General features: G+C 37.3%; 1 protein-coding gene across 5 annotated transcripts in view; it reads right to left on the bottom strand.

Annotated features, from left to right (window-relative positions):
• PRDM5 (PR/SET domain 5) overlaps nt 1–15,039 on the bottom strand; it is a 250,533-nt gene that overhangs the window by 98,138 nt on the left and 137,356 nt on the right. For all 5 annotated transcript variants that reach the window (XM_045166318.1, XM_045166317.1, XM_045166320.1 and 2 more), the window contains 3 exons: nt 9,676–9,769; nt 5,878–6,038; nt 2,368–2,461 (listed from right to left, as the gene is read on the bottom strand). In XM_045166318.1, the coding sequence (XP_045022253.1) occupies nt 2,368–2,461; nt 5,878–6,038; nt 9,676–9,769 (349 nt within the window). The remainder of the gene's footprint in view (nt 1–2,367; nt 2,462–5,877; nt 6,039–9,675; nt 9,770–15,039) is intronic.

The following is a 15,039-nucleotide window of genomic DNA, read 5'->3' as shown; positions in this document are numbered from 1 at the left end:
TATGCCAGCAAATTGGGAAAACTCAGCAGTGGCCACAGGACTGGAAAAGGTCAGTGCTCATTCCAATCCCAAAGAAAGGCAATGCCAAAGAATGCTCAAACTACCGCACAATTGTACTCATCTCACACTCTAGTAAAGTAATCCTCAAAATTCTCCAAGCCAGGCTTCAGCAATACGTGAACTGTGAACGTCCAGATGTGAAAGCTGGTTTTAGAAAAGGCAGAGGAACCAGAGATCAAATTACCAACATCCACTGGAACCTCGAAAAAGCAAGAGAGTTCCAGAAAAACATCTATTTCTGCTTTATTGACTATGCCAAAGCCTTTGAATGTGTGGATCATAATAAACTGTGGAAAATTCTGAAAGAGATGGGAATACCAGACCAGCTGACCTGCCTCTTGAGAAACCTATATGCAGGTCAGGAAGCAACAGTAAGACCTGGACATGAAACAATAGACTGGTTCCAAATAGGAAAAGGAGGCTATATATTGTCACCCTGCTTATTTAACTTATATGCAAAGTACATCATGAGAAACACTGGGCTGGAAGAGGCATAAGTTGGAATCAAGATTGCCGAGAGAAATATCAATAACCTCAGATATGCAGATGACACCACCCTTATGGCAGAAAGTGAAGAGGAACGAAAGAGCCTCTTGATGAAAGTGAAAGTGGAGAGCGAAAAAGTTGGCTTAAAGCTCAACATTCAGAAAACGAAGATCATGGCATCTGGTCCCATCACTTCATGGGAAATAGATGGGGAAACAGTGGAAACAGTGTCTGACTTTATTTTGGGGCTCCAAAATCACTGCAGATGGTGACTGCAGCCATGAAATTAAAAGATGCTTACTCCTTGGAAGAAAAGTTATGACCAACCTAGATAGGATATTAAAAAGCAGAGACATTACTTTGCCAACAAAGCTCAGTCTAGTCAAGGCTATGGTTTTTCCAGTGATCATGTATGGATGTGAGAGTTGGACTGTGAAGAAAGCTGAGCGCCGAAGAATTGATGCTTTTGCACTGTGGTGTTGGAGAAGACTCTTGAGAGTCCCTTGGACTGCAAGGAGATCCAACCAGTCCATTCTAAAGGAGATCAGCCCTGGGTGTTCTTTGGAAGGATGGATGCTAAAGCTGAAAATCCAGTACTTTGGCCACCTCATGCGAAGAATTGACTCAGTGGAAAAGACTCTGATGCTGGGAGGGGTTGGGGGCAGGAGGAGAAGGGTATGACAGAGGATGAGATGGCTGGATGGCATCACTGACTCGATGGACGTGAGTGTGAGTGAACTCCGGGAGTTGGTGATGGACAGGGAGGCCTAGCGTGCTGCAATTCATGGGGTCGCAAAGAGTCGGACACGACTGAGCGACTGAACTGAACTGTACTGAAGAGGCTATTCAAAGATGACAACTACTAAGCTGACCTAGGTCTTTCAGCTTTAGCCAGAAAATTAGAAATTATGCCGCCAAATAAGAAATCATGCTTCACGGCTGTCCTTTTTTCTCAATCTATGCATAATAATCACCGTATTGATTCTTTGACCTGCCTAAACTAACTTTTTCTCATTCACCACAGAGTTACTGTGCTAAACACTAAGTTAGGTGCTGGGACACAATGGTAAAGTCAAATACTGTGGCCCTTGAATATAAAGCTTCAGCAATGTAATCCGGTTACACAGTTTACCAAACACATTCCAGCTATTGAGGAGCCCTTAAGAGTCACATACATCTGTGACATCTGGCTATCAAAATTAAGAGCATTCTTTCAAGTCTTTTCAAGCACTTCTCTATATGACAGACAAAATCCAAACAAAATTCTTACAAGAGTATTCAGATGTTCCTTCACCCTTCACTAGGGCACAGCCCTCTTTCAGGAGAGAAATTACATAGGAAGTCATAAGAGATGAAGAAACCCTTTAGGAAGCAATTCATGGCATAACAGATATTGTGGTCACATCACCCTTGTGTTCAACAAAATCCTACAGCATTCAAACCACATTCCAAGGACGTCTAACATTTTAAAAGGGCAGATCTAATGCAAGTTATAGGAAGAGTTTTAAGAGGAGACCCTCAGCCTTCTATGAAACTGCTATTCCCTATTCCATCCATTAGCCTAGTATACAAAGTAAATCACAGTTAAATCATAAACAAACATAAAAAAGTTTCCACTTTAGATATTTAACTTAGTTTGGGAAAGGATACTTATTCAAAATTTTTCTAGAGTAAGAACCGAGATGTTATAGAACTTTGTAAGAGAGAAAACAGTCAAGATTAATTCTTAAACTTGGAGCCATTTTGTAAAATTATAAATTCCTTATCCTGGAGCAATTGATTTCTCTGTGTTGTCTTTATCGCCAATTACAACCCACATACCTGTGTGGCTACGGATGTGAACTCTCAGTGTCCCACTGCTGGCAAATTTCTGGCCACAATATGGACAGATTTTCTCCTTTTCTCCTGTATGCGTCTAAACAGAAAGAAATAAAAAGGGTTGAGGATAAATGTAAAGAATTAGGTAAAAATGATTAAGTATCTCTGACAACAGTAAATCCTTTTTTCCCAGGATTACGTTTCTTTAAAATGATTTAATATCACAATGAGATTTTAAACAATTTATCATGGGTATTCCCACTGGTTCAAAAAAACCTCTTAGAATCATGCATTAGTGTAAATTTGAAAATAATTCTGCAGTTTACATTTTAAGCCTTTCGGAGCCCCCATCTAAAAGTGATTAAGTTATACAAAACTAGTATATGCTAGCAAAACCACATAATCTAAATGGGCTACAGCTGCCCTTGACTGTGCCAAGAAACACTTCCTTAGAAGCATTTTTCCACATTCTTTGTGTGCACTTAATGCTTGAGGACAGAATTAATCTCAATAAAGTACTCTGTTACTTGCATCATGTTTGTTCGACTGAATTGATTTTACTACAAAGCAAAGAAAAAGAATAAATTTGATTTCAGCTCGAAAATCAGAAAGTGTTAAATGAACAGCCAATCTCAAAGATCACTGTTGCCTTCAACATATCTTTTATCTGAGCATAAAACTACCACACAAGAAAAGGTGAATGAGTATCATCAAAAGCCAGTTTTGATAAAATGTGAGAGTTCAAAGAAAGAAAAAAAAGAGTGACCTTTCCCAAAAGAAGATGCAGATGGAATGTTTAAAACTTGTCTCACGATCTCATCAGGTGACCAGGGTTTCTACCAATATCAAAATAAGTCATTTCAATAAATGAGGGGTCAGAGCTACTCTTCAAGTTTCATTGTTTTTTTCAAACTTAAGAGAAGGGAAAAGAAGGGAGGAGAAGGCAATCACTTCAGATACCTGTACATTCTCTCAAATCATTTTTAGATTTTTTTATTTCAGTGATAACCCAAATGTTAATAAAAGCATATCGTGGATCATCTGGGTTACCACCACAATTACAAAACAGAACTTCCAGGACCTGTGTCTGGAAGCATTTGCTTTTATGCAAATTATTAGAAGTATCATTATTTGAATTGCCATTGAGGTTGCGAAGAGTCAGACGTGACTTAGCAACTAAACAATAACAACAAGAAAATGTAAAAAGAACAGGAAAAGTTTTTAAAAATGATGTGTTTCCAGAAGGGAAAGACAGGCTGGCTGGAATACAGAAAAAGGGATGGAGCATTTATGTCATAACTTGATAAACCTGAAGAATCACAAACCTAGCCAAACATTCTCATCTTCCATATTAAAATGACTATTGTTGCTACTGTTGAGTTACTAAGTTGTATCCAACTCTTTTGTGACACCATGGACTGTAGCCTGCCAGACTTCTACTTCCATGGGATTTTCCAAGCAAGAATACTGGAGTGGGGTGCCATTTCCTCCTCCAGGGGATCTTCCAGACCCAGGGATCAAACCTCCATCTCCTGCATTGGCAGGTGGATTCTTTACCACTGAGCCACCAGGGAAGCCCCAAATTGATTGTTAATCTTAATATAATCAGTTTCATAAACTTACTGGTTGATATTTACTTTATAAATTCTCATTTTTGAATTATGATCTGTATTTGGATATAATATTTGTAATTTGTAAAAGAGTTATAAGTGAAATATCTTCATCAACTTCAGTGTCCTTTAGGTTTTCTCCATTGAAAAAGATGTGTATTATTCGCAAGTTTGAGGAATACAGTCTAATCGACAGCCATAATAGCCAATAATACTGTCTACAACAGAGGGCTCCTTGATTCCGCATTTGGCAGGCACTTAACTTTCCATTTTCCCTACAAGTTCTTGTACAAAACAGGTATACATTCTTTACACCTCAGCGAGAACTGTTACTCCCATGGTCCGCATTATGGTTCAGTTTAAAGAAATGGTATAACATTTTAACATATAACAGACCTGTGTTCTTCTTAGTCCCTGACAGAAGGGGCAAAATATGGCCATTCTTTCTGATTAATGTAACACTGTTTAGAAATTTTATACAGCTATAAAATGTAGTTATTTCAACACTGGATTATTCCAAACAGGCAACTACCAAGTAATTTGTAATATCTTTATAAAATCCACAAGATCTCTCTTGCTGTTACATAAGTATTTCATTGTTCCCTTACTTATAACTCAGTTATGTGTACTTCACTGGTATAAATTTCAAATTAAAGGCCATTAAGGCAATAGTAATGAAAAGAATTAAAATGTTCCTTTCAGCTTAATTCAAAAATATGTATTATTAGGTGCAAAATTTGATTGGATGGTATTAAAAGATACTGAAAGTATAACACTAAAAATCTTAAATATGGATAAGAAAGCATGGAAACAAATCCATATGAGAACAATATTTGGGTAAATACAGGAGTCGAAAATGAACAATGCACTAGTAAATACATTCTATGACAATCTGTTATTGCAGACAAACAACTATATCTTTCTTGAAAACTCACTACATTTTCTCTCATTGATTAAAACACAACAAAAGGTTAATAAATTTATGAAAAAGTAATTCAATCAATGGAAGTTAAAACATTATTCTTTTCAGAGTTTTAAAAAGAGAAGACTATCATTATTACTGAGCATTAAAGATGCAATAAAAGAAAGTTACTCAGTTCAGTCCTTTTGAAACAGCTGTATTAAGGATAGGTACCAAAATAAGCGTTATAATGACAGAAGTCACTTCAACCTTCATTCAGCAGGGCACGCTGAGCAACAGAAAGCCAGCACACGTCACAGTCATTTCTAAAGTCAACACTAAGACCTTCAGCTTCATTAACCATAGTATGAATTTTGCTATTTTAAAAATACACTTAAAATGCATTTAATCAACAAGCAGAGTTCATCTGCTGGAGGTAATTAGGATAACACAACTATGATAATCTCCAAATCACCATCAGTATGAACATCATTTTATTTGCATTGAACAAATACTTATCAAGTCCCTGTTCTGTACCAGGAACTTCCCTAGGTCCTAGCAACGCAAGACGTAGAAGGACCACTCCAATCCCAGAAGAGCTCAGTCTAATAAACTGTCAATAAGTATCTGAGCTAGTTTTCAAAACTAAAGCTATTAAAAGTCCTACTCAATAGCTTTAAAAAAGAAACCTACATTAATCAAAAAATGTACAGAAGTGAATGAACTCTCATTCACTGAGCAGCCTGTGTAACTGTCAGCATAGCTTGGGACTACACAGCATCATACCTAAATCCAGGTTTGCTTTCAAACATGTTGTCTTCTGATGAAATGAAGGAAACAGACACACGCTCAAGAGTTAGTATCAACCATGGGTTCCTTATTTGTCGTTCTGAGTAAATGTGTTGATAGATTAATATAAAATTGATTATCATATAATTAACACATACACCTGTACAGTTAAAATACATAATCCTTTCAAAGCCACAGAAGGTTTCTACTTACTTTCTTATGACTTCTAAGCACTGAAGGTGTAACAAATGCCTTATTACACAGCTCACATCTGTACTTCTTGTGTCTTTCGTGGACCACCTGGACATGAACATTCAAGGTGTCCTTTCTTTTAAAGGTAGCATCACAGTGATGACACTTGAATGTCCTCTCACCTTAGAAATGAAAAATCAAATTACAGAACCAGATGCAACAACAGGGTGCTGTTAACACCCCTTCACGTCTACCGGATTTAGTGTTGTTTTCTCCAAAACCGGAGCTTTACAGCTCTAACAATTCATCGTAATCATAAAAGGTCATTCCTCCAACAACTTTTTCAGTTCCAATATTTGCTATCCCCTGTGTCAATTAGGTGGGGGGCAAGGGGGAATCCTTTAACCTTTAACTGGATTCTCAGTGCCTTTAACTGGAAGATGTAGGGACTAAATCTGCTAATTTTCTAAAGATTGTAAGAACTTCAACAGCAGTATTTCTAGGGAAGGGGCTTGTGTGTGAGGGGCACAGGCACTTGTGTTCAGCAGTGAGCTGCCTTGCGGGCCCTCCTGAAGTCCCCTTCCATCACCACTCTTCCTCTGGGCGTCAGAGGCAGGGATGAGCTGGCTCTCAGACAGGAAGCTGGTGTGAAGTCCCCGAAGGAGGAGGTCAGAGTGGGTCCTACACCCCGGGACAGGAGCAGGCTGAATCCCCCCTTTCTCCCTCAGCCCACTAACGCTGTCCTTGGTTCACTGCGATAAGGCTGGGGAAGGGCTTCCACGTCCAGGTGCTTATCTGGGGGCTACATCTCAGAGAGGTACCTGCATGGAGGCAGGGATACCAGAGAGGCAACCACCCTTTCCTACCTGGAACCCTGGGCGCCTGGGAGGGTTCTCATCTTCGCATTAAACAGCCTCCCCTTGCAGGCAAGTACTCCCAAAGCTATGTTTAGGGAGATGGCAGGACTTAAACTTTTATATCAAGCTATGTCTAAAGTCCATTTTAAATACATTTTAACTGATCCATGTGCCCAATTAGAAGATAATGATCTCTCCCAAAAAGTCAGAAAACATATGTAACCTGTATAAAGACAGATTAGTGTTTGCATATAGTCTCCCTTTTTAGAGACCAATTATAATAGCCCAAATTCACAAATTATATCCATTATAAGACAAAATATGTTGGTAAAATTCTTTACCTAAATATGAGATTACCTCAATTTCAACCAAGATCCTTTACCTTCCCCTCCATTTTAACTAGCATATATTTAGAAATTTGAAGACCCCATTATCTCTTCACATCAATTTAAGAGAGGACAAGAAGAAAGAAAATAAAAAGGAAATGGCAAATAACTTTCCCTTCATCTTTTCAAACAGAAGTTTAGCTCTTGAAAGTCTCAAAGCCTTTAAGGAAGCTGTTGAGTTGTTGAATCTGATACCTGAAATAGTCACACCGAACTGAACATGGGCTGTGCAGACTCCGAGAGGTGTGTTTGTGTCTTGCCTTTCTGCATTTTTGTTGCAGGGTGTTACTACTGTCATCTCGTTTCTCTCCATGTATCTTTCATGATTTAAAATTTTATTTGTATAAAACGTATAACCAGTGAGAGTAAAAGGACAACTGACATAAGACTCTAAAAGTTAACAATACCCAATCTATTCAGGCACTGGATAAAACTACTCCACGATTGCTCTTATCAAAGTATTTCCCTTAAAGTATTAAGTGAATCAAAATATTGGTTTCTGTACAAAAATCTCATCAAGCTATACCAAGGTAGTGCATACCTTTTTGTTTTCATATTTTAATTCCTGATTTTTTAAAGTTTATCAGAACTTTGAAATCCTCACGTGAGATTTTTTCTGATTTTTTTTATTTTATCAGATTTCTTTATCTTAAATTTATCAGGAATTTTCCCCATCTGGCAAAACTAATACAGTTATGTAAAGTTTAAAAATAAAATAAAATTTAAAAAAAAACAAAAAAAAAAACAAGAAGCAAGCTAGCAACCTGCCTTTTGGTCTTCAGTGTATTAGGAAATAACAATAATTTCCAAAATAATTATGACAGCTTATTCTTCATATTTGGAGCCACAATGCTGACATAAGTTTCTAAAACAAATCTCGTATTTTGAAGTTAAACGGGCTATAACTTTTATATTGGATAAGACAAGATCTAGTCTTTTGTCCTCTCTATTTTAGCCATTTTTGGTTTTCCCTCTCTTTCAGCTCGCTAGCCTTAAAGTGATGTTTACCTTAAAGGACACCTTTGCTCACCCATTACCCAAGGTGACCTTCCTGGCTAAATGTCTTGATGTGGCTTCATAAAGCCTTGGACTGACGCGTTGACTAGAAGATCGGCATCATGTAAAATACAGAATGCACAAGCACTGTCTACACTCACTCACTTCATCTCAGTCTCAAGAGGGTGAGAACCAAAAAGCTGACATCAAAAATATCTGCTTCAATTAAAGGCTCCTTGCTGCTACAAAAAATTTCATCCATCAAAAAAAAATTTCCTGAGCATCAGACCAAGATCAGCCATGGAAGTCTTAACAATATAAATGAGATTCCCTTGTCTGAATCCCTATTCTAAAATTCCTTCAGCTCATAACAGGTTTTCTCTTAATCAAATGACAGTGAAATGAGATGGAAATTCCTGCTGTTAATGACAAAATTTATTTCTTAAATGCATAGCTGTTCTTTATCAGGAAAATGGCAAGTGGTGCTGACAACTTCTCCAGAGCTGTAAGGTGACTATAGAATGACATGAAATCACAGCACTGTCTTTTCCATAGGAAAAGATGCAGTCCATCACAACTGTTACCACTCCATAAATATAGAAACTTCAGGATCTTCTATTTTACATTTTAGATACTTTGACTTGACCAGAGAAAATTTCTTCCAAGATAATATCTTATCTGTACAATAAAATGTCAAGATTGATTGTTTTGCTTTCCTCAGAAATATTAAAAATTTAAGCAGCATTAGAAATTACATGTTAGGGGATGTTCTACTGATTAAACAACTCAAATTAAAAGCAAGACATGTAAGTATTAGTTATGTTATACCATTTTTATTTAACTTTATATATAGCACAGGAGATACACATCTCTGGTTACTTTAACATCTGAGCACAACTCACTATAAAAGTTCATTTTGCAATTACATTTTCTTTAAAGTGTGGTATTCTAAAATCAGCTCTCAGTATAACTGCTAGACACACTTTCACGGTATGTATGTAAATAACGTAATTCTCACTTCCTCTCAAAAAAATGCCCTTGCCAAAAGAAATAAGAAATCAGAGCAGACTAACTGACGCTTGAATGCTACACCCGCTCCCCGAGCATGCTGTGCAACCCTGAGTGTATCACTGTGCTTCTCTGAGCCTCAATTTTCCCAACTCCCCTCAAATTAAGAGCTTAAATTAGACATTTACTCTGATTCTTTCCCACTGTAAAAGCCTGTGAACTAATAAAATCATGCCAGGTATCTGCATGTTTTATAATTACATTTAAAAGAGAACATAAATTTCTGTTTCAGAGCACATTTCAAAGATATTTTATTGACCATGACATGTTTTTATACACAAGCTTTAAGGAGTGGGAAAAATGATATAAAATTATATGCCTCATAAAATGATTAATCTTAGCTTGCAAAAATAAAGCAAGAATAGAGGAAGAAAAGGTGAAAGGCAGTAATCCATTTATTTTTTAAGTTCAAAAGCAGACTACATAACTACTTTATAGTCCTGCTTCTGTGATGTCTACATTTTAATAGGTTACAATTCCTTTGGTCTTCATCTGCCAGGATTGTGACTTACTGTTATGTATAAGCAGGTGTCTCTGCAAAGAAAATGGAGTCCGGAAGAGAGCTTTACACTCCTCGCACTGGAATGGCCTCTCCTCCGAGTGGGTCTGCAGAAGGAAGACATCCTGAGTCAGGAGGCTCTAGAACGACCAGTCATTACAGTAACCAGAGCCTGGATTCACAATGGGAACCAGGAGAGAGAGGAAGGCAGACAACATTCTGTTTCTTCTCGGAACATTCTTCCATAAAATCAGAAACTCAAATACGCTGTGTTCACGGGAGAAAAACAACTGTGTTTTTAACTTCTCATATTAATTAGACACTTGATAAGCAGTAAAAGAAATTGTTCCTATAATCTCAAAGGCTAATCTAAATACACAATGAGCTTTCTCAAGATCTACTTTGCAGAGTGAAATGATATGTGATTTCTCTAAAGCCTAAACCCCCTTTACAACTGGACAGACTTTATGCTGCTCCAATATTTTCAACAGAAAGGAAACTGGTGTGAGGAAGGCTGTTTCCATCCTTTCTCTCAACTTCACTAACTTCAAATAATTTTCAGTCCTAAGAGCTGCTTTTCCCCTGAATTAAATTAGAGCATTTACTCATGTTATAATTAACAGCAGGTAAAATACATTATTTTTATTGAGTCAAATGTTATGCTAAACACTTTACATGAATTTATTTCACTTATATCTAACAGCAATTTAATAAATAAAATGTTATTAGGGTCCCCATATTATAGATGAGTAAACTAAGGTTCAGAAAGTTTCAGTAATGTGCTAAATGTCAAGCAGCATACATGTGGTAAACACCATTGATTACGTGACAGACAAAAATATATGTGTAAACAACAAAAACAGAAAACTACCTGCTAGGTAAAAAATAAAACAACGGTAAGAACAGCTTATCACCTCCCCTGTTTTCCATTACACATCAGTATTCACCCATTTGTTACAAATTCATAAAAAAGATACATTCTACCATGTATGATGGCAAGATAACAATGCTCATAAATGCTAATATATAAAAAACTGAACTATATTATCTTGTTAAAGCAAAGCATACAATTGATGGGCTGTGTCATGATACTTGAGGTACAAAAATAAAAGGGAATAACTTAAAGAGAAGTCACTTTATTTACAGCATTATCTATTTATACACTTTCTTAGTCTAATGGACATTATAATATTAAAGATATAAATACTACCTGTTAACATAATGTTAGTGAAAAAGAGACTGTTGTCCTTTTTTGACTATGAAAAATACACATAAAGCATGGAGGAACAAATATTTAAAACTCAGCATAAACTGCTGCTGCTGCTAAGTTGCTTCAGTCGTGTCCAACTCTATGCGACCCCAAAGACAGCAGCCCACCAGGATCCCCCGTTCCTGGGATTCTCCAGGCAAGAACACTGGAGTGGGTTGCCATTTCCTTCTCCAATGCATGAAAGTGAAAAGTGAAAGTGAAGTCGCTCAGTCGTGTCCGACTTTAGTGACCCCATGGACTGCGGCCCTCCAGGCTCCTCCGTCCATGGGATTTTCCAGGCAAGAGTACTGGAGTGGGGTGCCATCGCCTTCTCCACAGCATAAACTACAGGTGTTCAAATGTACTAGTTATAGAGATATTTAAATGAGAGGAAGGAATAAATACATCAACAAAATAGAACAAAGAGTTTCACAATACACGATATAGGAACATTTAGTGTAGGAAAATATGACATTTCAAATTTGTGAAGAATACTGGATTGTTCTAGAGGAGGAAATGGCAAACCATTCCAGTATTCTTGCCTGGAAAACCTCATGTACAGAGGACCCTGGCAGACTACAGTCCACGGGGTCGCAGAGTCAGACATGACTTAGTGACTAAACAACTGGATTGTTCAGTAAATGGTTGTAAGGCAATTGAGATATTCAGAAAAAATTAAGTTGTGCCTCTTCCCCACCTGTTACAAGAGACAAATCCCATTTCAATTCAGATGTTTTCTCAAATCTGAAAAATAAGATACTAGAAGAAAATAGTGAACATTTAAATAATTTTTGTGTAGGGATGGCAGAAATGTTTCTAAGGATGGCGGAAATCCAGGTATTAAGATGAGAGAAAGAATTAAATTTAAAACTGCAAAGCAAAAATATTTGGGACAAAGAAAAATCTGCAACATAAACCAAAAGTTTTAAATTGCTAATATAAAGGGTTATAACAAATTAAAAAGAAAACATAAAAACTCCCTCCAAAAGGGCAAAAGGACTCTCCTCCAAATAGCACTCTTCACACGTCTTTCATTATTTATTTTGTGCCAAGTCTATGACATGCACTTCACGTCAGTCTTGTTTTATATTCTGTGGATACAGTTGTGCAAAGAAAATCAAATTTCCCCTTGCTCACTGGGCTCTTATGCTAGCAAAGAGACAACAACTAACAAACGATGAAATACCAGACACACGCTACAGAGAAAAACAGAGTGTGGCAGAGGACGGCAGAGGTCTCAGAGAATGGGGAGCTAGTTTAAGCAGTGGCCATGGGGATTCCTGCTGAAAGGATGACATGTCAGCGGTATGGAGGTGGAGGAGCTGGGCCAGGGCTCCGAGGTGCTCCAGGCAGGAAACCAACGGAGGCGAGTGTGATGGGAGCTGAGAGGACAACACACAGAAATGAGGAGATGAGGTCAGACAAATGGGAGAAGTATCCAGAGGAGAGATAAATCATGGAGGATGGTGAGTCCCCTGCAGGAATTGTGTCTTTCACTGAGAGAGACACAAAATGTTTATAGTGTATTTTGAGCAGGTAAGAGGTATGATTCACTTGGCATTTAGGATGCTAATAAGGTGGCTGAGCTGAGAAGAGGGTGCAAGGGAGACAAGGAAAAGCAGAGACACCAGAGAAGCAATAGCAATAAAGTAAGCAAGAGATGATTAAGACCTACACCAGGGTGGTAGCCACTAATCTGAAGAGAAGTAGGAGGCTTCTGGATATATTATGAAAGCAAGCAGGCTTTCAGAGGGACTTGGATATGAAACATAAGACACAGAAAGAAGCAAGCAAGCATGCCTCCAAAATTGTGACCTGAGCAATGGTAGTATGGATCAATCATTAACTAATATATGAAAGAGCAGGAAAGGAACAAGCTTGGGTAAAAGATAAGGGGCTCGATTTTGGACACCTTCAGATGACTATTAAGAGATGTCAACAGGCAGCTGAATATTTCACATCTGCATCACAATGGGTATAAAACTTGGGGATATCATATTACATACAGTATTAGTATTTCAAGCCATGAATGCAGTTAGAGAATGAAAAATTTAAAACAAAATACGACTTGTGGTCTATCAGATTGGCAAAAGTGAAGAAAATAGACATCATTTGGTGTTGACTAAAGGGTAAGACCAAGTAATCTCACATCTGGTAGATAGGAATGTAAATTTTCTGAGTGTAGTGTGGCTCTATTTACAAAATGATAAATGTGTGTATACCTTTTGACAAATCAATTCCCTTTATAAATACATATATATATGACAATTTTTGCACAACGTTTTTAAAAAGGAAAACTCATAAATGTCCATTGATAGACATAAACCTAGTTAACTAAATTCTAGTGACTGTTACATAAATACTTTTTCTTTGATATGGAAAAGCCTCCATAACATATTTTGAGTGCCAAAAGCACAATGCAAAGCATTATCTAATAGAATACTATTGATGGCACATACATACTCACAGAGAACAGGGTCTAGGAAGATGTTTTACAAAACACTTCTGAGGGTTTTCATAGTAAAGTGGACAGTGGTAATTGACAGAATTTTTGCTATCTTCTTCAGACCTTTCTTTGATGTTCTGATTTTTCTACAATAAGTAGATAATGTCAGTATAAAGAGAAGGAAACTTTCATTTTTAAAGCATCCACACTGGAAAGCAGGGTTGCTTTAATCTTCTAAAAATATGTTCCACGCCAACCCTTTCTTTCTCTTTCTCTAAATCAAGGACAAAACAACCTGTGGATATAATTTAGTTGCTTGATGATGAAAGAATTGGGGACAGCATGATGCCTTGGATCTATGTGAACCAAACCAGAGCCTCGGTGGCTAGATACTGGTCTCAAGTCAACAGCATGTTTCAAGTAGTAAGCAGTCAGTGCAGAGCCTGGTGAATAAACTCTGTTAAAAAGATCCCAACCCAACACCACCGAGCTGTGATGGCATAACTCATGAACGTCTCAGCACTGTCTCACTTAAGTGAGGCCGTAGTGAAATGCCTGTAAGTTGTTGACAGAAGATGTCTGTCTCCAAGAAACATTTACAATTACCAAATAAAAGTATACCTTTTAAAAGGTGTCTTACCCTTCAATTTTTCATCTAACAGGGTGCCAAACTTTCCACCAACTTATTAATCACATTATCCTTGAGTTACAGAACTTCCTCCTTTTAAATGCCAGGTCACTGAGAAACCACTATCTGATGATGTAACAAATGAACTACTCCATGAAGTAGTAAGATGAAATTTATCTTTTATGCCCCATGTCTGATTACTGTTGCAGATGTAGAAAGTACATAAGAAAATGTGTTGTACTATTTATAACACTTGATAAAATGTCTCAAAATGCTTCAGAAACTTAATAACATAATTTTATAAAGCAGTTAACAAATTATCACATTTCTAGCCACTCAAACCAAACATTAATTTCATGAGAGCAGATTAACATTTTTATCAGGCCCATTTGCATTTAAAAATGGTAACTTTCACTATAAGTGATATATACTGCTCCAGAATTAACAATATTACTGGAAATTACATTTCTTTCAGTCATGTGCAAAGCAAGAAAAACATGATAAATTCAGAGAAAACAACCAGAGATTAAATAAAACTGGAAAAATATTCCAGAGGTATATGTGTTAAAACTATTCTTTAAAAAATATCATTACTGAAGTCTGCATATCGTAAGTATATTACTGTTCCATTGGGTCACATAACAAACCTAAGGCTACATAAAACCTATGTCATCCGGTCATTTATAAGGTCTGTGGATTAAATTTTTACTGTAAGACTTACAACTGGCTTCCTTAAAAGAACTCCTCCTCACAAAAATGAATAGAACCTGAAGGAATGTAGAAGAAATCAGTCTCTTTAAGCTCAGTATAGGAAAAGGTAACTCATTTCACACAGAGAAGTTTAGAAATAAAACTCAGGTGATATTCCTATAGAAGGACAGCCTCGAAGAGCCAAGCCCAGCCTTTTCAATGCTGGGAAGCCACAACTTACTAGTACAAATCCATAAGCCCAAGGCACCAACTACAGAGGTGCCCACAGTCCATGGTACATCCCTCCCTCCAGACCGGCGGGGGACTGGCGCCAGGACCCGAGAGGACACCAAAGTCTGAGGAT

This window comes from Bubalus bubalis, chromosome 7, assembly GCF_019923935.1.
Source record: "Bubalus bubalis isolate 160015118507 breed Murrah chromosome 7, NDDB_SH_1, whole genome shotgun sequence".
Taxonomy (NCBI): Eukaryota; Metazoa; Chordata; class Mammalia; order Artiodactyla; family Bovidae; genus Bubalus; species Bubalus bubalis.
This window is presented reverse-complemented; position numbering and strand designations above follow the sequence as displayed.